Here is a 25,426-nt window from a genome sequence, read left to right on the forward strand (position 1 = left end):
AAGAACGATAAATACTGTAACTGATCAGACGGCCTTCTTTGTTGTTCTCCAGGTTGCTGCAGTGACATTGTAGATGCTGCAGTGAGTGACTGTAAATGAGATACTGTTTTAGCAGACAGATTTAATTAAGTAGACATTTATTTAACTGCTTTTGGAATTAAAAGTATAAATGCAAAACTGTGACTTTTTTTGTGAACGTGCTGTGAAAAAACCTCCCAAGGTATCAAATCTGCCGTACCACAGAGAAGAGGAAAGGGGATGCAGCCCAAAAAGTTTGAGAACAGCTGCTCTAATGCACTTAGAGCATGAAACACTCAGAGGCATGAAACATTTAAAAAAGTAATTGCTGAAACAAACTTGCCAGATAAATTTCTGGATCAAAAGTGATCTGCAAAATTACCGGTACCACCCAGAAAAGACATGATAAAGATCAGACAAAGTGGTGTATAGTTAATTGTCTTTATTTGAGAACATTTACACAAAGTAGGTAGCAAAGGCATTCTTTATTAAATGTAATGTTTATTTATGTGTTTTATGTTGTATGCATAAAATACCGTATTACAAAATGAAAGCTATTAAAAATATAATTCATATAATTATATATGTATAAAAATCAAACAATAATTTAAACACATCAAACGCAGTCAAGGTATTTAGGAGAAAGAGAGAGTTTTTGCTGGTATAGTTAAGCTGTAACTAGCTTCCACTTGTAAAATATTTAGCTTGTATATTAAGAGTCTGGCTGCTTTCATTAAACCTTTAAAATCCATCTGCTTCCCATTATAGAGAAACTCAATAAAATCGACACAAGTTTTCGGCTAGTCCCTAATTAAAGTTTACTCTGGTAAATTTGCACAGTCATTTGGCAGTTTCCCCCATGCCTGGCTATGCTATGCATTTAGTATAGATTATTATGGTTTGCAATGTTTAACAAGCTTTACCATATGCCTGGGCCTTACAGTGCTTACCTATGCTTTACCCCACATTTTTCCGCTGCAATTCACTGAAGGCGACACTAGCCAAAACAACTGTCAGAAAAAGTAACTAGATAAAAGAATTGTCAACTTGACTCAGTTTCTGGCCCAAGCAGTTTTCTTTAGTTTGGTCTTCCTCCAAGAGTTGTTTCAGGAAATTGTGTCAGACTTTCTCCAATAAATTCATTCACTGTGAAAAACAAAAGAAACCCCAGTAAATCTACTGCAGTACTAACACTGTTCTGTGTGTGTATCTTTTTCATTTCTCCCGTGTCTTACTGGTTCTGTTGCATTATTAAATGTGAATCATTTTTTTTCTGTATCTAGTTGACTTTATCTGACCACTTACTCAAACACATTCAATCACAGGGGTCCCTGGAAGTTTCCCCTAGTAAAGGCACAGACGCATGGTGTGCAGGGGGGAGTCACACAGTCAGGAGAGAGCAGGGGTCCCAGAGTGTCTCCCCTGGTAAAGGCACAGCTGCGTGGTGTGCAGGGGGGAGTCACACAGTCAGGGGAGCACAGGGGTCCCAGAGTGTCTCCCCTGGTAAAGGCACAGCTGCGTGGTGTGCAGGGGGAGTCACACAGTCAGGGGAGCGCAGGGGTCCCCGAGCCTCCCCTGGTAAAGGCACAGCTGCGTGGTGTGCAGGGGGGAGTCACACAGTCAGGGGAGCACAGGGGTCCCAGAGTGTCTCCCCTGGTAAAGGCACAGCTGCGTGGTGTGCAGGGGGAGTCACACAGTCAGGGGAGCGCAGGGGTCCCCGAGCCTCCCCTGGTAAAGGCACAGCTGCGTGGTGTGCAGGGGGAGTCACACAGTCAGGGGAGCGCAGGGGTCCCCGAGCGTCTCCCCTGGTAAAGGCACAGGCTGCGTGGTGTGCAGGGGGAGTCACACAGTCAGGGGAGCGCAGGGGTCCCCGAGCCTCCCCTGGTAAAGACACTATGGTGTGGTGTGCAGGGTGAGTCACACAGTCGGGGGAGCGCAGGTTCCTGGCTGTGTGAAGTTATTCACAGTGATTCCACAGGGAGGAATGGCTCTGGTGCTAGGTTAGGGGGGCATAATCTACTGAGTTGGTGCTATGGCGCCAGATAATAAGGTCCCCATAACAAAATGAGATGGCAACTTGGATTCTGACCCTGAACAGAGACGTCTCACCCTAACCCTTACCCTGAACAGAGCCTTCTCACCCTAACGCTGACCCTGAACACAGCCTTCTAACCCTAACCCTGAATATTGTAATAAGAGCTGCCACCCAGAAATAAGGGGACAGTAAAAACAAAAACAAAAAAGAAAATGATGTTTGAAGCGACTCAGTTATACTGAGTCTGTTTTTAAATACAGTTTGTTACAACTTGAATGACTGAACATTTGGCAGGAATGGGTTAGAAACGTGTGTGGAGAGTGGGCAGGTGTTACTGGTTTTATTAGTGCTCTATTACTTCTGTTTGTGTTCCTGCCCGTGTTCTAGACACGTGGTTCCACCAGCTTAACCCCGCCCTAGGATTTACCACTGCTGGTACTGTCATGACAGCTAACTGGCACTGTCTGTGAAAAGCAAACTGTAAAGCTTGTAAATAAACTTGGGCACCTGTGTGGTGTTTTGACTCAAATCATTCTCTCTCTCTCTCTCGGAGCAGATTCCCATACCCCTGTCACCCAGCTGTATCCCACTGTGTGTCAGCTCTTACCTTCTTCCAGAGTGATCCCTTGAATGGGAACATTCCTAAAGGGAGGTCCGTATCCTTCGAATCCAGACTTCACCTCTCTCTCCACAATGTATTGCGACCCATCGCCTCTACCCTTACCCTGGTACACAGGATCCTGGTGAGACTCTGAGTCGAAGGGTGTCTGTTCGGGCAGAGACAGGTCGCCCGAGGGCTTTTCCGAGGGACTGGCTAACTCTGCAGAGGAATTGGCATAGGGGTATGAGGGATATGGTGGAAGGTGTTGCTCCTGAGCTCCAGCATGATACCCGGGAAACGAATCGTTGCTCCAGAAATTCACCCGATGCAGAGCGTACGGCGGCACCTGATCTATGGCATACCCCATCTGCAAGGGGAGGCCTTCAAAGCTCTCCGAAGGGTAACCAAGATTGGGTCCACACAGCATCGACTGAGGGGAACTGGAGACGGGACTGTTCTGTGCGTAGGGGCTCAGGGAGGAGGGAGACGATGATTGATAGGGGGAGTCCAGCCACGCGAGGCTCGGGGTCGAGTCGGGCTTCTGCAAGTGAGGGAGGAGAAGCCCGTTGACCCCCGGCTCCGCCTCGTAGTCAAGATGATCCAGAAAATTGGCCGCCACGTTTTCTAATTCTTCCCGGAATGGGAAACGTCTGGGAGCAGGGCTCAGGAAGCCGTGGGGATAGTCAGGCTGGTTCGAGGGCTTCTCTCTTCTTTGGTAGCAAGGGTTTGCTGGGTATTGTCCACCTCCTGGGTCGAGTGACTGGCAAGGCAGTGACACTCTGGAATTACTGGGATCTGTCACTCGAGGGCACTGCAGATTACTCATTAGGACTGGTGGAGGTTCTTCTTTGAACATCACTGGAAATAAAAGAGAATTGGACAAACTGAACTCTGCCACCAATGACGCGGTCCTACAGACCCATGTATGTTTGAATTTTCATCTCAAATTAAAAGGTAAAGAAAGGTACATGGTTATACAAGAGTCCCAGTTAAAATGGATCTTTGGTGCTGATGGAAATGAACGAGTGATGTCAAACTGCTTTCCGGTCAATCCCAATGGCTGATGGGAAAGGGGCTTGTGAAGAAATAGGTTTTTAAAATCTTGGCTGTCCCATCTTTGAATGTCATTTTAAAGAGATAACATTTCTTCACCATTCATAGTCATTGATTACATTTGTCTCAAATGTTCAGTTTTAAAAGAAATGCATGTTTTAGATAACTCTAGGTTAAATAAATCACTGTTTGCAAGCCATGCACTTCCTGGGTCACCCGGAGGGTGAAATTGTTCCACCCCTTCACTAGCTTCTTTCCTGTCATTAACCAATTAGCTGCTTCCCCTATTGACTGACCTGCTTTCAGCCAGTCACACAGAAGATACTGCTGATGTGAAAGGACCGAAGTAGTATCAGAAATCATGTTTACAATGAAATTACACGTGTGCTACAGCATGTGTTTCTTTCAAAACTGCACATTTGAGACCTATGTGCAAAATGGAATTATTGTGTGTGCTAGAATCTCTTTCATGGATTCCCGTACTGTATTTACAATCATTCAGTGGTTCTGGGTTTTCTTTGAATTATTAAAAAAAAGAAGTCTCTAAATCTACCTGGCTTTGAGCTTGTCTGAAAAATCCTAAATGTCAAAGTGTATTGCAGACAGTATTTTTTTGTTTAAAAAGGTGACATCTTAATGTATATTTACATTTAATTTGTATTAATAATACATTTTATCTTCAGGCAATAGCTCGCTGTATTTTAGTTTCTTTTTAACTTAAATAAATACAGTCTAATGTTGCTTTTAATAAAGATCCTGACAGCATTTTTAAGACATATTTACTAAGATCGCAATAACAGTCTGAATTAAAGAATTAAAGTGGACGTTTAACCTTGCATTAAGCTCTACGATTTGCGCATACGTAGAAAGGCTCAAAAAAGCAAATGCTAACTTATTTCCTGTGACAAAAGAACTGAAAGCCTCCCTCATTCCAATCACTTTCAATGCTGCAAGCCTCACCTACTCTAAATTAGGGGTCATGTTGTTATGTGATTTGAATAGAATAAGAAAGGCTGGTGCCTGGCACTTAGGATTCTCCAGGCAAGCTGAAAGCCAGATAAAATACATGTAACATACATGTCCAATGCAGATTTTGAGAAATAATGGAGCAACCGAACCCAGAACCACTCAGAATTATTGCAAGCAGGCAAATGTATAAATTGGATTTACATTCCTTTAGAAGCTGGAAAGACTTGAGTTGGGAATGTGGTTACCTGGCAGGTATTTGAAGCACTGTGTTGAACTGCGCTTTCTTTTCCCATTGGAAACGTAGAAGTAAACCTGGACTGGCTTGCTTGCCGTCTCATTGCAGTACCCCGGGACCTCCACACACAGCTCACACTGCAGGGAGAGAAAACAGGCAGGGAAGCTTACTGTGAAATCCTGGGTCCTCAAATGAAGAGTGGCTGGGGGGGTATAGAACTAGAACAGGGTCACCAAGAGAAAGACCTTGGCTTATGCTTGTCCAGAACACAGCTGCCAGACTGCTCTCTCCCACTCGTCCTTCTTAACATATTACTCCAGTGCTAGGGTCCTTACATTGGTTACCAGTGAGCTACCCAATTGATTTTAAAGTTGTTGTAATAACTTATAAGGTCCTTCATGGATTGTGCCACACTCTAAGAGCTAAGAGCTACTAACTCTGTATATTCTTATTCATTCCTTGAGGTCAGAAAATGTTCCTCGTTTGTGGAACTCTAGTCCGGATTCTTTTAAGTCTAAACTGGAAACATGCTTTTTTGAATGTGCATTTATATAACTGGTAGTAGTTGGAGCGTATTGTACACAAGCTCTCTTGTATGTAACCAAAAGTGCAGAGTACAAATCCAAGGAGGTTATGACGAGGGTGTTTAATGCAATGGTGAGACCACACTTGGAACACTGTGTCCAGTTCTGGTCACCACAGCACCAAAGGGATACTGTGGCCCTGGAGACAGTCCAACAAAGAGCAACCACACTAATCCCAGGACTTAAAGGATTGAACTACGAAGATCGGCTGAATCTGGAGGCACAAAGAAGAATCATGGGGGACATAACTGAAGCCTAATACTTTAAGCACAGGCAAGCTCAGATGGGCCAAATGGCCTCCTCTCGTCTGTAAATATTCAAATATGATCATTTGATTGAGGGGGGGATTATTTACAACCATCAAAAAGTCTCAGACGTTAATTTGAGCAAGAGGAGGCTCTTCAGGCCAGCAATGATCGTCCGGTTTCTATTAACTGGTTGATCTCAAAATGTTGTTAGATCTTAAAATATCCCAATGATTCAGCATCTGAAGCATGGCTTAGTAACTCTAGGTAACCCATTCCATACTCTCGCCACTCTCTGTGTGAAGTAATCTCCTTCCCTCTGTACTAAGTCGTCTCCTTTATTTTTTGTGTCTATTAGTAACGTCTGTGTTTATATATATATATATATATATATATATATATATATATATACTACAAGAAAATTAATACATTCAATGACACTGTGTTTTTAATGCAACCTTTTAGTCAAAATGTTAGTCATTGAATTTATTTCTTTTTTCTAAGTATTTCAATTGAAGACATTGAGAAAGACTTCTAGTAGAAACATTTGTCATTGCATTTCAGAAGTTTAATTTGTTCATAAAATGGCTTTATTTAACCAGGAATAAAAAGAAAACTATTCCTCTAATCACTGTCCACCTGTGTCAACAGTGTGGTGAGGATGTCACGATTACCTCACTGCTTTTGTCCCGGTCTACCTGGGCCTCACTCTCCCATTGGAGTTTACCATCTGTCAATCAAACAAAAGAAATAGTGAGTACATGGAGCTATCAAAACAATCTCACACTTTCCTCTATGAAAGATACCCTCATTATAGTGAAGCAGAATTACATCCCACATTATGGTGAAGTTACATTCTTAATGGCATTTTAATACCTTTTCAACCACCAAGGCTGCTTCTGAAAAGACAGACAGACAGACAGACAGACAGCTCTTTACCTGGCCCCTTCTCAATGAAGATGACCTTTGACTCTGGCAGGAAGTTGGAGCCGGTCAGCACAAGCTCCTCCCCCCCCACCATGGAGCAGGAAGTGATGTTACAACTCTCCACAGAGGGCAACTCCTGGGCCGAGCGCTGAGCTGGAACCAATAGATCAATAACCAAAAGTCAATTAACCATAGAGCAAACATCAACAACTGCAAATCAATAAACAGTGTTGGGAAGTAACACATTACATGTTATTGTAATCTGAATTGAAGACACTGAGAAAAACTTCTAGTGGAAATGTGTGTCACTGAATTGAAGACACTGTGAAAGACTTCTAGTAGAAACCTGTGTCTTTGAATTGAAGACACTGAGAAAGACCTCTAGTAGAAACGTTTGCCATTGAATTGAAGACACTGAGAAAGACTTCTAGTGGAAACGTGTGTCATTGAATTGAAGACCACTTCTAATTTCTAGTTTATTATTGGATTTTCTTTTTGCATTTCTGGATTCAGCCCATACTCACAGCACTCTATAGGCACTGATGCAGTCTGGATGGACACCACTTTGCCCGCTCCCTGTGGGATTTGCACTCTGAAGACCAGCCTCACTCTGGTGTTCTTACGCCCAATGTCTGTCTCTCCCTTTCGAAGCTCAATGTCAGAATTCCGCAGCTTTAGAATCCCGGCACAGTCAATACTGCAAATCGAACAGAACAGAGGACAACAGATCCAGAATAAACGCTGAAACTTTGCTCCAGTTCATCTTATTCTGTGTTGTGCACAGTAGACCCCAAACTTTAAAAAAAAGCCTCACCTTAACTTTGCATTGGTTTATGAGTATATGATGCTTTTAAAGGTTTTCCACAGTATTTTTGCATGGGTATTATCCCGTTTTTCCCATGGATTTCCCATGGTTATACTCTGCATTTATCATAGCATACTATGGTTTGTTTTTGCAATCATGCTTTACCATACCTCTGGCCTTACAATGCTTACCTATGCTTTACTGTGTTTTCACTATGCTTTATTAGACTTTATCATGCTTTTTAGGGTCACTTTTAAGCTTTGCAGTCTTTTACCAAAGTGTGAATTTTATGTGAATCTTGTTTTAATTAAAAAAATAATGTTTTAAGAGACAGGATGAACTGCGCATATTACCTCATATCACACACACATACACACAGAGACACACATATCTGTGGCATAGTCTGAAAATATTATTTTGGTGCAGATACTTGCAGTGACTTTGAATTGACAGGTCTTAATATAAGGTTTGATATTGAGTGTGCACAAATTCGAGTCCTGGAACCCAAACCATACCGATAGAGACAGCTCCACTGACTCACCTGGCTCTCATCCCGTTCTCAGGGTTCAGTGGAATCTCCAGGATCTTGGTCCCTCCCAGTACGAGCTCCTGACTGGCTGTGCTCACCATTTTGCCAGTGATGCGGTGGACCTGATAGAAGGCGTGAGGGCGCAAGGATCGCTCGTCAGCGGTGCCGATGAACATCTGGAGGGACAGCGGCTTCTCGCTGAACCCTGATAGCTGGAAAAAACATTTGCAATCGTGAGACCACTCTCAGGGAATCAAACCAGAGGGTCTTCATATTAACAATCGCACAGTACCTGAAAGGTATCCATATAAAATCGAGATGTGAATGGGTTATAGCTGTATACGATCGATGCAAAATCAAGACAGTTATGGTTTTCAACACACCAGTGATCAGTGCATGAGCCGATTTCTCGAATGACGACCCCCAAAAAGCTGCATGAAGTATTATACATCTGTGGAATTTGTACAATATCATAGAAAATACAGTCAATTGTCCTTAAAATGAACTCTGATTAAATTAATTTCCAGTATAGTAATTATTTGGAATTATTGTATTGATGACTTGATTCTTATAAGCAGTTGATTCTTATTAAAGCAGGCCGACATGATTACTGTGGTGAAGTGCTGCAGAATCAGTTTGTTTGAGAATGAAAGCTTTGTTCATTTATACTGCCCTCAGCCACATCACATTAGCAAAAGCTCCTTTGCACGTCAGCAGTTTAAATACAGTATACAAGTGTCCATGGTATTCAATCACGGAGGACAATACATCAGAACAAGTCCTCGTGGGTAAGCAATTTGCTATATAGTCACGATTATGTTTATGAAGGCTGCAGAATCCTATTTTGTTACAGTATACTTGAGAAGCGATCGTCTCGTGAGGGTGCCTAGTTTAACTGCCCTGCGGTGTTATGTGTAATGGCCTTTTAATTAAAATGGCATTGCAGTGCAGTATTTTACTGTCAGAACTGCCACTGCATTTAAGCATCTGTGGCTTACTTATTTTCTGTTGCGATGCAAAGCACCACAATCTCCCACCCCTCCTTCACCTCACCATGCCTCAATCTCACTCCCTCTACATACATATCACACAATAACACTGCTGAACTCAGTATGTATTCAATGAATGTGTATTCACTTTGTGTATTCACTAAGAACACAAAAAAACATACCTGCACAATGCAGTGGCGTAGTCACCATTTGATTACAAACAATGCCGTGTTTCCTGCATCATTGCATGATCCACACTGCGTACGTGCCTAATCACGCTAGATGTGATCAAATTCAAATTCAAAAACAGCTTTATTACACGCACACGTCATTGCACTTGATCAAGTACCGTATTACATGTAGTCAGTTTGCCCCAAAATGATTCCTATAAGCAGATTGCTTGATTCTTACAAGCAGATTATTTTACATTATTTAGTACAGGAATGATTTTGTCCCAGTGGTTTTGATCACTATGTGGTTGATTCTTATATCAGTGATTCTTATAAAAGTGCACTGCATTGTTATTTTATTGAGTATGGTCTACTTAGCTCTGCTGGGCACAAGTGAATAAACACAACTATACTACAAATTTTCTACATGTCCCAACCAAATTTAGCAGTCGCCTCTTGTAAATTAATTCAGATAATACGAATTTTCTTTACACAAATCTCCTGTTAGTCCAAATTATTTTGAAGCCCCCAACATAGAAAAATTGAATTAAAGGAGTTGCCCTTGTTCAGACAGCTGAGTGCAAAGGACCTTGGGAAATGTATTCACTTGTAGCCACAGTAGTGCCTCTGTTCTGTATTTAGTGCTGTTAGGGACTTAAGATCCTAGGATGCATTTCGAGTTGCTATCGTGCTCAGGAAGCAGTGCAACACCCCCCAAAAAAAAAAAAAAAAATGCAATATCCTTGCAGACAAAAGTGGAGATGTTGAAAGGGTTGGATTATGCATCACCGTACAAGAAAAAGAAAGATGTTGCATCATTGTGAAAAAACAGGATACAATAATATAGGGTTAAGATGCAGGTCGTCAGTGTTTCTGGTTTACTCAATACCTGATGTTGAGGATGCCTTGCTTTTGTGGTTTTAAAATCCCTGTGATCAGAAGGGGATATGCAGATTAAGCGCAGTTAATTTGCAATGCATACTTCTTAAAAGTTCACATATCTACAATAAAATGCACAGTACTTTTACACTTCTAATACTTATTATTGTTTTGTAATTAGAATTTGATTTCAGTGTTACTGTAACCAATACAAACTGACATTTGGCTTAGAGTCCTGATAATAAGAATTACTGACCGCCAATGCGAGCCGATCCAGGTTCTCCCGCATTCCTCCTCAACCCCCAGTGATGGTTGACCCGAGCCGAGTGAAAAGACTCAGTGTAATGTGAATTTGACGGCTGCAGAGCATTCGACAAGCTTAAAGCGCGGAGAAACCTGTTCACTCCGGATATGGATTAAATGTTCACGCCCACTCATCACTTGATTGGTCAGTGTGGTGATGGGGCAGCACAGCAGGGTTTTCAACCCGGGTAGAGTGGTGGATGGAAACATAAGAACATAAAGTTTACAAACGAGAGGAGGCCATTCGGCCCATCTTGCTCGTTTGGTTGTTAGTAGCTTATTGATCCCAGAATCTCATCAAGCAGCTTCTTGAAGGATCCCAGGGTGTCAGCTTCAACAACATTACTGGGAAGTTGGTTCCAGACCCTCACTACTCTCTGGGTAAAAAAGGGCCTCCTATTTTCTGGTCTGAATGCCCTTTTATCTGATCTCCATTTGTGACCCCTGGTTCTTGTTTCTTTATTCAGACCGAAAAAGTCCCTTGGGACAACATTGTCAGTACCTTTTACTGTCAATAATTTTGAATGCTTGAATCAGATCACCACGTAGTCTTCTTTTTTCAAGACTAAATAGATTCAATTCTTTAAGCCTGTCTGCATTTGACATGTCTTTTAAATCTGGAATAATTCTGGTCGCTCTGCTTTGCACCCTTTCTAGAGCAGCAATATCCTTTTTGTAGTGAGGTGATCAGAACTGAACACAATATTCAAGATGAGTCTTACTAATGCATTGTACAGTTTTAACATTACTTCCCTTGATTTAAATTCAACACAATATATCCGAGCATCTTGTTGGCCTTTTTTATAGCTTCCCCACATTGTCTAGATGAAGACATTTCTGAGTCAACAAAAACTCCTAGGTCTTTTTCATCTCCCACATTTTTGTGTCGTCTGTGAATTTAAAAGGTTTGCTTAGTATACCAGAATCTAAATCATTAATGTAGATTAGGAATAGCAGAGGACCCAATACTGATCCCTGTGGTACACCATTGGTTACCACACTCCATTCTGAGGTTTCTCCTTTAATCAGTACTTTCTGTTTTCTACATGTTAACCACTCCCTAATCCATGTACATGTGTTTCCTTGAATCCCTACTGCGTTCAGTTTGAGAATTAATCTTTTATGCAGGACTTTGTCAAAAGCTTTCTGGAAATCTATGTCATATGCTTTGCAGCTATCCATTGTTGATGTTGACGAGGCATTACAGAGACAGGGTAAACTGGACATCTTTATACAACAAAAGCTAAATGAACTAGCAGAGTATTTGCCTCACTGAACATTACTAAGGGGCCAGGCTCATGTCTTTAAGAATTTGCTTGCACAGCAGAGTCCTAGGCCTCCACTTTGTAGAACAGGGTCATGTCTGTGTCAGGAATATGCTATTTTGAAATGTATTTAAATGATTAGAAGTTACATTTGATCTTAAGATTTTTTTGCCAACTTTAGATTAAAACCAGAGCTAAAGGAACAGCAACATTTATATTTGCCTTACTGTGTCACAGAACACACTTTAAAGTTTACAAAAAAATGCATTACGTTCACTAGGAGAGAAAGAATTTCTCTTCTAAGGATCAGAGTGTATCCAGATCACGCTCCCCCCTGCAACAGTGCTGTTTTTTTGTTCCCACAACATCCCACTCATTTCAATCACCAGCACTGTTGCAGGAAGGACTGTGATCTGGATACACTATGATCATGTATTCTGAGGGTGAATGGTAAAAGGACGGGAGAGGCTGCTTTCTGTTTTAATGCCCCCACACTCTGGAACTCCTTACCCCCTTTTATCAGAGATTCACCTTCAACGTCCAACTCTCAAATAAAAACTTATCTTTTTAATATAGCTTTTCCGTAACATTTTTATGTTTTATTCTGAGTTTTACTATTACTTCTGATTTTAATAACTGTACTCTTTTCTTACTGTTTATTACTGTATTTTTGCTTTTTTTTTTTCTGTATGTAAAGGGCTTTGAATTGTATTGTAAAAGATGAGAGCTATATAAATGGTTTATTATTATTATTTAGAAGAAAAAACATCTTTCTCATACCAAACATTCCTGAATAAAAGCACTACATGTAAATAAAAAACCAATCAGGATTATGTTGAAAATCATTGCTGTGTTACAGAAAAAGAAAAATAACAATTTTTCTTGTTACAGAAGGTTTTGGAACACTTCAAAATGATAAAAATTGGGTCTACCTAGGAAATACACATGGAAATAATAACAAACAAGCTCTGCAAATCCACACCCAAGGTAGTTACAGTAAAGTTGAATCAGCTTCCATAGTAAACAGTTATTTTTTGACTGTTACTTGCAGATGCAATTCGCCTAGTTTTGACCCTTGGACTTGTAACATTTGTAGCTGTTTCACCCACTAGCACCGTTCCTCTGCTTCCTTGTTTTCACTCTCTAAATATCTTGGGATCCCTGAGTAGCTATTCGACTCACACAGACACACACTCTGACCCACATCCTGTCATCTCAACCCTAGAATAGCTCAGTGTACATGGGGGCAGGGAGGGGGGAGTGTGGGAAAAAGACGACCCCTCCCTCCCTCCTACTGCCTCTCTCCTGCTTCCTCCCTCAACTCGAATCCCTTCCTCCTCTCATTCTCTGCAGTGATCACTGTTTTCTAGTTGCTATTCTAGGGTGTTTGCAATCATTCTGACTGGTACTGGGATCTGGTTTACCTACTGCTTTGAGCTTGTCTGGAGAACCCTACATGCCAGACATTGAACATCCTTCCTCATTCCATTCAAATCAGAGGTTGTCACACTGTTTTAATAGAATGAGGAAGGCAGCAGTGCCTGGCACTTAGGATTCTCCAGGCAAGCTCAAAGCAGCTCAAAACCAGGTAAAGGCAGATTTAGAGAAACTAAATGAACGGCAACACCATACAATAGTAAAGGGGACGCGATGTAAAGTTACAGTTGGAGTTACATCCAAGTGGTGCACATGGTGGTGCTATTTTTTTTTAAATATCTGAACGTGTTTGAATATATTAAATGACACACTTTGAGGTGTTCTAATAAATTTGTAATAAATCTATGTGGACAACTGTCATGAAACTTGCTAATTCTTTTTCTCTTCTATACATACTGTTAATATGAGTCGTGGTCATCAACAGCTCTTTGAATTGACAGCTGTGGCGAGGGATAGATGTTACTGACAGGGTAATTAAATTATAAATTATAAAATATAATATATATATATATAGTGTATCCAATTATTATTTTACCCCTGATTTTCTCACAATTTGAAATGTCCAATTATTTTTTCCCCTCACCGCAGCGAGTCCCCACACAGCTCTGGAGAACCGAAGGCTCAGCGGGCGTCCTCCAATTCCACGAACGAGCCAGCTTCCTCTTTTGCACCCAGGAACTCGACAGTGGATGTCAGCGAGCTGTCGGCCTGCCCTGGAGGTGTCGCGCGATGAGAAGAAACAGTCCCTGCTGGTTTTACCCCCCCCTAACCCACGGGAGCGGCAGAGCCAATGCAACGCTCTCTTCGGAATGCCCATCGCAGACCGTTGACTCTGCACAATGCTCTATGCCTCGCGCCTGTGCTTCTACCATGGGAGACTCTCTGCGACCCTCCACAGGCTTTTTAAACAATGTTAATTGTCCACGTTGGGTCAATGCCAGTGACAATGCAAGTCATAATACGATATCAGAATGCTTGAGAGCATCCAGGTGGGCTTCTTGTATGATGCATAATAAGAACAAATGAAGGATTGTTTTGTTAAAAGACAAAAATAAAAAGAGACGGGGGGGTATGTGTTCATAACAACTATACAACACACTTCATTCCAGAACCACTTGGTGTACTGCAGTAAGCAATGCTGTGGCGATACAGACCTCTATTATAATATATCATGTAAAGAAAGCACCGTGATTCATTAATACACAATTGTTTTACCCCTCCTTTTTTTTAACTAGGATTAAATCCTAATTCAGCCTCAGGTACATTATTTATTATTAATCAAATGTGTAAAATAATATTTACATAGTATAACAGAGCGATTCATAATTCATGCAGCATTGTCAGAGCGTCGCGAAAACTGCTGGGTATGTGGCACACGCAAAGGAAGAATGTCTGTGAGAGAGACACTGTGATGCTCTGTTTGGCCACCAGTGGGCCAAATTAACAATATTGCGAGAATTATGAATCACTCTCTATATGGGGTACAGTATTTGGTTTATACCGTATAACACATACCATGTTTAAACCTAAAGAGGAAATGAGAAAAGGAGAGGGGGCAGGTGAGAAAAAAAGACGGAAGACAGGGGAAGGGAGAAAAAGAAAAAGACAATGAGAGGGGAAAAGAGGAGAAGGATAGAGTAGGAAAGAGAGGGAGGAATACAGAGACAAGGTTGTGGGAAAGAGCGCAAAAAAATATATAGAGAAAAGAGAGACTGGGAGCGGGAGGGGGAGAGGGAGCGGGAGAGGGAGAGGGAGCGGGAGAGGGAGAGGCTGTACAGCTGGTAGTAATCTTAAACAGCTAACAGACACACACGCAAACCCAGTCTCTAGTGAGATTCAGCGTTTTAAACAGCTGCCGGCTCTAAGCCAAACTCCTTGTAAACACTGAAACACACAGGAGCAAGACATGTCTTTCCAGCACAGCCCTGACAACGCTTTCACAATCCCAAACAACTCAGAGGGAAGGCCTGAAAACCAATTGGACAGCCATCCGCTCGTCTTTCTGTCTGAAATGATGAGTGCAGTAAACTAAGAGCCCAATAGGGAATTATACTGTCAAACTGAACAGGTCTGTAAGGCACTGTCTGTCTGTCTGTAGCAATAATGCAACTCAACTCTGAAAGACTGTAGTAAACTAACACAGACACCATGAAGAAATGATATTGTATAGTCAAACTGAAAAGGATTGTGGGGCGCTGTCTGTCTGTCTGTAGCTTTAATGAAACTGAACTCTGGAAGATTGTAGTAAACTAACACAGACACCAAGAAAAAGGAATTGTGTCTTTCTCAGAAGAGCCACAGCCATCTTGGATCATGCTAATTTGGATCACGTTTGTTTTGCTGGCAATACACTGACTGGCATTCACTCATATAAATACACTTTGGCTGACTATATGTTAGTCTATGGCAGGTAACCAGGACTGAAGAGCCGCTCCTGAACTCAGCATCAAAGCACAATCACAGACTCAACAAAAACACTGTATTTGAGTAATTGCAATAAGAAACCCTTATTGAAACCTCATGATTGCTGTTCATTGTGCACCTGGTTGCTGGGGCTTTGTACTCAGTGCCATCATTTTCAGTTTATTCTTTGCTTCTGACCAGAGATTTCCAAGCTGAGGAAAATCCAATGAAACCTTGTGGAGTTTGTGCCATGTGAAGCTGTGATGAGGGCAAGTGATCTCACCCGATCAGGTGCAGGTCCTAATAAAGTGGCCAAGCAATCTAACTAAGAAGATAAGAAAGTTAACGAACGAGAGGAGGTCATTCGGCCCATTTTGCTCGTTTGCTTGTTACTAGCTTATTGATCCCAGAATCTCATCAAGAAGCTTCTTGAAGGATCCCAGGGTGTCAGCTTCAACAACATTACTGGGGAGTTGATTCCAGACCCTCACGATTCTGTGTAAAAAAGTGCCTCCTATTTTCTGTACTGAATGCCCTTTTGTAACTAATAAATGCTTATGTACAGACGTGCTCAAATTTGTTGGTACCCTTACAGCTCATTGAAATAATGCTTCATTCCTTCTGAAAAGTGATGATATTAAAAGCTATTTTATCATGTATGCTTGCATGCCTTTGGTACGTCATAGAATAAAGCAAAGAAGCTGTGAAAACAGATGAATTATTGCTTATTCTACAAAGATAGTCTAAAATGGCCTGGACACATTTGTTGGTACGCCTTAGAAAAGATAATAAATAACTGGATTATAGTGATATTTCAAACTAATTAGCTTCTTTAATTAGTATTACACATGTCTCCAATCTTGTAATCAGTCATTCAGCCTATTTAAATGGAGAAAAGTAGTGACTGTGCTGTTTGGTATCATTGTGTGCACCACACTGAACATGGACCAGAGAAAGCAAAGGAGAGAGTTGTCTGAGGAGATCAGAAAGAAAATAATAGACAAGCATGGTAAAGGTGAAGGCTACAAGTCCATCTCCAAGCAGCTTGATGTTCCTGTGACAACAGTTGCAAATATTATTAAGAAGTTTAAGGTCCATGGAACTGTAGGCAACCTCCCTGGGCGCGGCCGCAAGAGGAAAATTGACCCCAGATTGAACAGAAGGATAGTGCGAATGGTAGAAAAAGTACCAAGGATAACTGCCAAAGAGATACAAGCTGAACTCCAAGGTGAAGGTACGTCAGTTTCTGATCGCACCATCCGTCGCTTTTTGAGCAAAAGTGGGCTCCATGGAAGAAGACCCAGGAGGACTCCACTTTTGAAAGAAAAACATAAAAAAGACTGGAATTTGCTAAAAAGCATATTGACAAGCCACAATCCTTCTGGGAGAATGTCCTTTGGACAGATGAGTCAAAACTGGAGCTTTTTGGCAAGTCACATCAGCTCTATGTTCACAGACGAAAAAATGAAGCTTTCAAAAAAAGAACACCATACCTACAGTGAAACATGGAAGGCTCGGTCATGTTTTGTGGCTGCTTTGCTGCGCCTGGCACAGGGTGCCTTGAATCTGTGCAGGGCACAATGAAATCTCAAGACTATCAAGGCGTTCTGGAGCGAAACGTACTGCCCAGTGTCAGAAAGCTCTGTCTCAGTCACAGGTCATGGGTCCTCCAACAGGATAATGACCCAAAATACACAGCTAAAAGCACCCAAGAATGGATAAGAACAAAACATTGGACTATTCTGAAGTGGCCTTCTATGAGGCCTCATCTGAATCCTATCGAACATCTACGGAAAGAGCTGAAACGTGCAGTCTGGAGAAGGCACCCATCAAACCTGAGACAGCTGGAGCAGTTTGCTCAGGAAGAGTGGGCCAAACTACCTGTTAACAGGTGCAGAAGTCTCATTGAGAGCTACAGAAAACATTTGATTGCAGTGATTGCCTCTAAAGGTTGTGCAACAAAATATTAGGTTAGCAGTCCCATCATTTTTGTCCATGCCATTTTCATTTGTTTTATTATTTACAATATTATGTAGAATAAAAAATCAAAAGCAAAGTGTGATTCCTATGAAATATGGAATAAACAATGGTGGATGCCAATTACTTTTGTCAGTTTCAAGTTATTTCAGAGAAAATTGTGCGTTCTTTGTTTTTTGTGGAGGGGTACCAACAAATTTGAGCATGTCTGTATAACTGAAAGTGAGTCCACTTTTTTGGTGCAGCTCTGACGCAGTGAAAACAGTAGAAATGTTTTCACGTGTGTCAGTGTGTGTGTTACAGTGTGAACAGTAAAAAAGTTTGCACGTGCGTGTCAGTGTGTGTGTCATAGTGTAAACAGCAGAAATGCTGCACGTGTGTGTTAGTGAGTGTGTGTTGACCGCAGTACTGCTACACTCCAATACACAATTGGAATCTGTCTGGTTTCCTGTCTTAATTAACAGCATGCATGCCTTCATCACAGACTGGAAACACAGAACAAACCCACTAACCCACAATCTACTTACTGTCAGCAAAGGGTTTTTGTTTTTGTTTTTTTGCCTGACTAGAAGCTGGTCTAAACAGATCTTTTAAATTTCTCATCATAATTACCATCAATTTATTATTTATGTCTCATTTGACTTTAATTCTGAGTAATTATTTAACACGTTTCAGTTGTTCAGTATTGATTAAATGGAATAAAACATGTTAATTACTCCACACAAGACAAATCTTTCCATCGTTTTCCCTCACCTACACAATCATTCAGTACCGATCAATAACATTCAGACAGTGTGACTGAATAGAGAACGTCGTTAGCGACTGCTAGTATTTTCCCTGTTTTAGATTACGGTGATTATATTGCAAGCAGTCTCTGTATAAATGAGATGTAAAATTCATGCTGCAGATTTGTTCTAGAGTGTTCCCCTAGACTAGACTGGCTCTCACTTATGAACTGGAGGCTTTTTCACTGGAATTGTTTTGCGTTTAAGGTTTTTAAAGGCTTGGTACTCCCTATCTGAATGCTCTGGTAGAAAGGACCAGCATCAGCTGGTATCCTGGGATTCTGTTAACATGGCTGTTCCAAGATTTTAAACACGTATGGGAGAATTATCTTTTGCAGATCAACTTCCAAAGACGTGGAACTGTTTCCATCATAGTATGAAGATGAACTTTGATAATCTTTCCATCTCTAGTTTTAAAGATCACATTTGAGATTTGCTTAGAACCCCCTCAGTCCACATTAACAAACAGATATATGTCCTATTTATTCTGCTCTTAGATCTCTATATGCTGCTGATCAAGTCTGAACCCCACATGTTTTTATTGTGTTGTTTGTACATTGTAATTGTTTTTTTATACAGTGTAATTGTCTCTTTATCGCTCTCCAGGAGCTCCTTGTAAATGAGACCCTGTCTCAATGGTTAAATCAATGCGCTTTAATATAGTTTGCTAACCTGTGTGAATCAAAGCTTACTGCTACAGAATCATTTTATGGAATCCTTTTCTATGTCGAAGGTGACACTGCTGCTGGTCTCGTTACCTTGACGATAGGGTGCCCCCCTGGCGATGCCTTGACTGCCCCCCGGCTGCCCTCGGTCTCATAGTGGGCGCGGTGGTGTGACCGGGGCTGCACCTCCACCCTCAGTTCATAGTGGTCAAACTGCGAGGGGAGGGGCCAGTCCAGAGGAGGGGGGGCGGTGGACCTGCAGGAGACAATGACACTGTGAGCCAGTCTGCCATGGGTCAGCTTCAATAAAACTGCAGACAACTAAATAGAGCCATACATCTCTCTGTCACACACATCCATTCAAATCTCTGTTTGCACAAGCCATGCTTTCAGACTAACCCTATCCCCACCCCTTCACTGGCTTCTTTCCTGTCATTACCATTCGGCAGCTACCACTAAAAAGACACTGCAGGGGTCAAATGGCCTAGGAAGTAGTATGTGACTTCCTGGAAGGCAAGGCAAGCAAACTGAGAACTTTCTTTAACCTTGTGTAGTAACAGATGTCTTAAATGAATATCGGTGTTTGCCACAGAGTTTCTTTAAAAACTGGCCAAAAATCTAAAGTGTAAAAAAAAAGAACACCTGTTTCTTTAAATTTCCAATTACTCCAGAAGAAGAGACTTTTGAGGTCCTGAAAGCCAGCGTTTGTATATCATACATGATCAACTCTTCAAATGGATTATTTAAAAGACTTTCTCCCACAGGACACAAAGCGGGTTGCGTAGAGGATTTATACTGGACCCTGATGCACCCGATAAAACACGAGGGAGTGGTTGTACGGTATTTGTTAGCCTATTTGTTTTTCTATGGGTCCCTTGCTGTATCGTGGCTTTTGATATATAGTGAATTTATATTGGACCTCGACACCGCGATATAACGAGTGGGTGGTATATACAAAATACACGACAAAGGTCTCACCTTGCAAACACATCAGCAAAACATTTTCCTGGACAGGTATTTGACAGGTACTATTGTGTATGGATTCACCGGTTCTGTCTGTATTTGAGTGTTTTGAGTGTGTGTGTGTGATGTGCTTTGGGATCACTGTGACGAAAGGCGCTATAGAAATGTGAATTGTTGTTGTTGAATTGATCACTTATTGATCATACCTTATGACAGTAATTACTTACTAAGCCAATCTTCCTCCACTGACACAACTTACCGAAAAATGGGGCTATGTCCACTCATCCTAGCTTTAGACCAAGCGAGAGGAGAAGGGACTGATAGATAATCCATGCCAGAGGGTATACCAAGAGCAGTGTGGTAGCTCTCCTGCCCCTGCACGTATCCCTCCTCCACATCAATAACCGGATAACCATTATTGCTACTCTCAGACGGATCTTCTTTCCTGGCGCTCTGTTCCAAAGAAGTTTTCCGGGCTTTCTGTGGGATGTTATCTGGCTCTAGAGGGACGTTTAATCCTGAGAAAGTTGGGAAACCAAATTCCGGGACTTCGGATGAGGAATCTGGAGATAAGGGGTCCTCTGAAAAACTGCCTCTTCTTGAAATGGAGGGTGAGGGGAGAGGGGAATACGAGTCCAGACATCCCGAATGTCTTCTCTTGCCTCCTGGAGAAGCAGGTCTGGAACTGGGGGAGGTAGGAGACGAGAGGAGAGGGCCCAGTCTGGGGGACGTTGACCTCGTTCCCAGGTTGAATCGACAAGTTGCTTCATTTAGTTCTTCTTCATCACCAAGTAGTAAAGAATCACTTGAAGCATCCGATACCCAACTTCTAGAAGAGAGGCTGCTGGCAGAGCTGGGGCTTAAAGAACCTCCATCTCGGTAGCTGAAAGCATCCAGGGGAAGGTACAAATGATCCCTAGAAGTTCTCTCCCAAGGACAATAGTAGGTTTCTTCCTGGCTATCCTGAGGCGATATGGGGGTGATCTGGATGCTGGGACATTCTAAAACCCGAGAGCTGTCTAGCTGAATGTACCGAGCCGGCTGGCTTTCGTATGTCCCGAAGAAATCTTTGTCAACTGTTGGTCTGGGGGGAGGAGAATGCATTCCGGCACGGTTATTGGTGGAAGGAAGCAAAGGACCACCCCCCGGTCGATTTTGGGAGATCAGGATTGGCTGTTTGGCAGTAGGGGAGGGACGTTCTGTGGAAGGGGTTGGGCTTCCCTCCTGGTCGGCATCTGTGATTAGAAAGAGGGGCAGAGATTTAGAACAAAATTAAAGACAGCGGACCGTTCAGTCAGTTCTTAGTAGCTGGTTGATCACAAAACTGGTCTTCAAGGATCCCAATGATTTGAGTATCAATAACATAGGACCCATTTCACTCCCTCACAACTCCTTTTTCCTGCTACTCCCTCCCTCTCCCCACTCCCTCTCCCTCCTCCACTCCATCTCCCCTTTCTATGTAATTCATTCTCTCTACTTTCTCTCCCACTCTCCCTCACTTCCTCTCCCCTTTCCTGCCTCTACTTCCCTCTCCCTCCCCACTCCCTTTCCCCCATGTATGTTCATCTGTCCCCCCCATCTCTTGCCCTCTCACTCCCTCTTCCCTTCTCCCAAGTGTTTAGAGATATCTGGATGGAGTGATCCCAGCTGGGCTGTCCATTCTCACAGAATACAGTGTTTGACGAGACACAGACACAGATCTTAACAAGGACATTGCATTGCTTCCCATTAGAAATAACTCATTATTCCAACCTTTTGCTCCTCTGCAGTGAATACACAGAATGATAGAGAACACAATGGGATATTTATCCAAGGAAATTATATAGCAGTGTAAAATTGACCATGATTGTGGAAACACTCTGCAGCAAGAACCAATGTTTCTATTTAGTGTGAGAAAGACAGAAATCATTTTAACAAGCATCCTCAAAAGGAAAAAACTGACAGAGAAAGATAGAAAGTTAGCTCTTGTAGACTGACTATTTTGATTTATGCCTAGATAGATAGACAGACAGACAGACACACACAGACAGGCATGAACATGGATGAAAGTAGCCAATGATAATAATGACTGAAACTCCTGGGGCAAAACCAATCTTTTGGGGTTTTTTTATGCTCCCAGATGCTTTCTGTGCCATTTTAGACCTCTTTGAGAAGCAAATTTCAACTTGATTTTCACTCTACTTCATTGTCATTTTACCACATGACTCAACCTGATAAATCTCATATGAGCCTAGTTAACAAACATTTTTGAAAAGTTACTCATCAAACCTTTTACATGTATGCCCAATTCACATATTAATATAATAAAATCTCAGCCATAAAAATCATATACAATCTCTGCTTAACTCAATCAGTATCGTAAAGTCAGGGTTTTTTCTGATACAAAATTTCAAGGACCAATTTGGTAATTTTCAAAGGCCTAATTTAAGGGGTTTGACATAATTTACAATGTTTAAAACTAATAACCAACTGTAAAAACAAAGCTTTTGCATTAACAGTTTATTTAACTGTATAACAACAAAAATCAAAATTCTATTCCCTTTTATAATAAGCTCTGGAACAGTAAACTTTCTTATTCTATAACACTGAGTCAGTTTTGGTTCCTATAGGTGAGTGTTTCATTCTAAAAGCAGTACAACAATGTTTCAATCCATGTCAGAAGGACTAACTGCAGACTGTAGAGAGGCAAACGTATTTATTTTTAAAAACATTATTACAATTAAGAAGCTCTAAGAAATCAAGCAACCTTGCTGTTGTGACGTTACAGTTTTAGCAAATGCAAACCAACAAAATTGGACAGAGTTTCAGCATAAAATGTTCAATATGTACTTACTGAGCATGCACTAAACTACAAATACATGCAAGTAGCAGCAAATGGCACAACCAGTACCAATGGCATCTCTCTCTGCACAGAATTCTCACATGCAGCTTATTAAAGGAACATGTTAATTAAACAAAGAAAAGCAAGTACTCCTCTTTTGAAGTTAAGCACTCCCTAGTAAGACAGTTCAAAATACTTGCCATGTCTGAAGTACTGGTTTACTATTTAAAAAAAAAAAAAAAATTCTGAATTTAGGACTTCATGAGACACGGATATCTTTTTTTTTCTGAAGTAAGAGTGCCTCTAGAAAGTCTACACCCCCTTTCTGTGCCTATAGAAAGTCTACACCCCCTTTCAAATTTTTCACCATTTGTTGCTTTATAGCCTGGAATTAAAATGCTTCCCCCCACACATCCTACCCCACAACATCCAAATGAAAAAAATATTCTAGAAATTTGTAGAAAATTAATAAAAAATGAAATAGCTTGGTTGGATAAGTGTCCACCCCCCTTGTAATAGCAAACCTACATTAGCTCAGGTATAACCAATCGCTTTCATAATCACACACAAAGTTAAGTGGCCTCCACCTGTGTTAAATTGTAGTGATTCACATGATTTCAGGATAAATTCAGCAGTTCCTGTAGGTTCCCTCTGCTGGGTAGTGCATTTCAAACCAAAGACTCAACCATGAGCACCAAGGTGCTTTCCAAAGAACTCCAGGACAAAGTTGTTGAAAGGCACAGATGAGTGGATGGGCATAAAAAAATATCAAAGGCCTTGAATATCCCTTGGAGCATGGTCAAGACGATTATTAAGAAGTGGAAGGTGTATGGCACCAACAAGATCCTGCCTAGATCAGGCCTTCCCGCCAAACTTGGATGACTGAGCAAGAAGGAGACTGATCAGAGAGGCTGCCAAGAGGCCAATGGCAACTTTGTAAGAGCTACAGGCTTTTATGGCCAAGACTGGTCAAAGTGTTCATGTGACAACAATAGCCCAAGCACTCCACAAATCTTACGAAGCACACAGCCAAAGCTACACTGGAGTGGCTAAGGAAAAAAATGGCAAATGTCCTTGAGTGGCCCAGTCAGAGCTCCGACCGAAATCCAATCAAAAATTTGTGGCATGACTTGAAGATTGCTGTTCATCAACACTCCCCAAGGAACTTGACAGAGCTAGAACAATTCTGTAAATATTGCCAAATCTCAGTATGCATATTTAGTAGAGACCTATCCCAACAGGCTCACATCTGTAATTGCTGCAAAAGGTGCTTCCACCAAGTATTAACTCAGGGGGGTGGAGACTTATCCAATTATGATCTTTCAGTTTTGTATTTTTAATATATAATTTTTTTTTTCCTTTCTTAAATGCACAAACCCACTTCAGAAAGTAGATATTTAATTTGCTTTGTGTTATTGTGCAATACGTGTGTATATGATAACAGTACAGTATTAATGGTTTGTTTTTAATTGTTTTGTATATTGTTGTTTGTGATGTGCAGTACAAAATAAAACGAACAGTAATTCCAACCCTTTGCAGTCCAATGTCGGACCAGGTGTGACATTACAGTTTTCCCTTTCCAGTGAGATGTCGGACCCTGTGCGACATCATCAAAAAGACGTAAAGCACAGGTCTCTAATCACAGCCCCATTCATTACAGAGATAACACGGACATAACAAAAGGAGGTAGCTGCTTCCACATCCAGCACTCAAAGAATATCACAGACATTTACAATTTTTTATCTGATGTTACAATAATAAAATAATGACTTGGATCGCATTATTGAGGGGTCTGGTGATAAAACGAGTGATCAGGAGAGGATTTATCAGTATGCATGTCTACAAAGAGTTATGTGAAAAATACAGCGAACAAGGGGTGGGGCTTAGCTGGAGATACAGTATTGAGTGTCCTTTTGCGATCAATGCCTTTTAAACCTGTTTTACTCTGAAAAAAAAATAAAAAAAATATATATATATTTTCAGAATAAAAGCATTTCAACAGTATATATTTAACAGTATAAACTTGGTTGCAGCCAAGAGTTATTTATTGTTTTATATCATTAAAGTGGACTTATTCCTCTAAGAAATTGTGTCTTTTCCTTTGTGCTTGCTTCTAAATACGGTTAATTGAGCTAGAGGGCAAAGTTTGCCTATAATAAAATAACTTTAAATATATATTTTTTTTTTACTTGTACATTACGGGTGCATTATTGCATAGCTTTAACAAGAGCTGACAGTGCACAGAACCATGGGGGGAGTATAAGCAAACAGGAAAAAAAAAATTACCTTACGATTTCAGGTCCAGTACGTGCCTTTAAAGTAAGATGACAAGAAGGACTGCGACTCTATAGTCATTTTTTTTATACACAAATAAGCTTGCTTGACTTGAAAACAACCAATACTTTTGGATATGCCTGCCACAGGTCAGGTATTTATTGAGCATTTTATGTCAGAGCTGCCAATAGGCCCCTCCGGGTAGTGATGTCCTCGTCCCGCCTACCGAGGGATTAAGTAGTTACTCTGCGGAGATCACTTTCTCTTCTGCTTCAAATCCGCGAATGCGAGTGATGCGACCTCGCAAGGTTTGGTGGTCGTCTCGTCTTTCAGGGAACCACGGTTACATCCGTAACCTTAACGCAATTCGAAGACGACCAATTACCAATACTTTTGGGAAAGTATACCAAAGCCATTGCGAGGGCGCGTGAGCGGAGACAGCAGACAAGGGACGTTTAGATATGCCAAACTAATGTTTGTGGTGTGAGCGTGCA

General features: G+C 41.4%; 1 protein-coding gene across 1 annotated transcript in view; it reads right to left on the reverse strand.

Annotated features, from left to right (window-relative positions):
* Nucleotides 1-475: 475 nt before the first annotated feature.
* The window catches only part of LOC121305251 (nuclear factor of activated T-cells, cytoplasmic 4-like), a 37,957-nt gene continuing 13,006 nt past the window's right edge, over nt 476-25,426 (reverse strand). Inside the window, exons 2-10 of the mRNA XM_041236808.1 lie at nt 20,097-21,072; nt 18,968-19,130; nt 8,014-8,213; nt 7,192-7,364; nt 6,680-6,820; nt 6,415-6,470; nt 4,922-5,048; nt 2,661-3,512; nt 476-1,164 (exon numbers count right to left, since the gene is read on the reverse strand). Of these exons, the coding sequence (XP_041092742.1) occupies nt 1,097-1,164; nt 2,661-3,512; nt 4,922-5,048; nt 6,415-6,470; nt 6,680-6,820; nt 7,192-7,364; nt 8,014-8,213; nt 18,968-19,130; nt 20,097-21,072 (2,756 nt within the window). The 3' untranslated portion in view covers nt 476-1,096. The remainder of the gene's footprint in view (nt 1,165-2,660; nt 3,513-4,921; nt 5,049-6,414; nt 6,471-6,679; nt 6,821-7,191; nt 7,365-8,013; nt 8,214-18,967; nt 19,131-20,096; nt 21,073-25,426) is intronic.

This window comes from Polyodon spathula, chromosome 42, assembly GCF_017654505.1.
Source record: "Polyodon spathula isolate WHYD16114869_AA chromosome 42, ASM1765450v1, whole genome shotgun sequence".
In the NCBI taxonomy this organism is placed as follows: Eukaryota; Metazoa; Chordata; class Actinopteri; order Acipenseriformes; family Polyodontidae; genus Polyodon; species Polyodon spathula.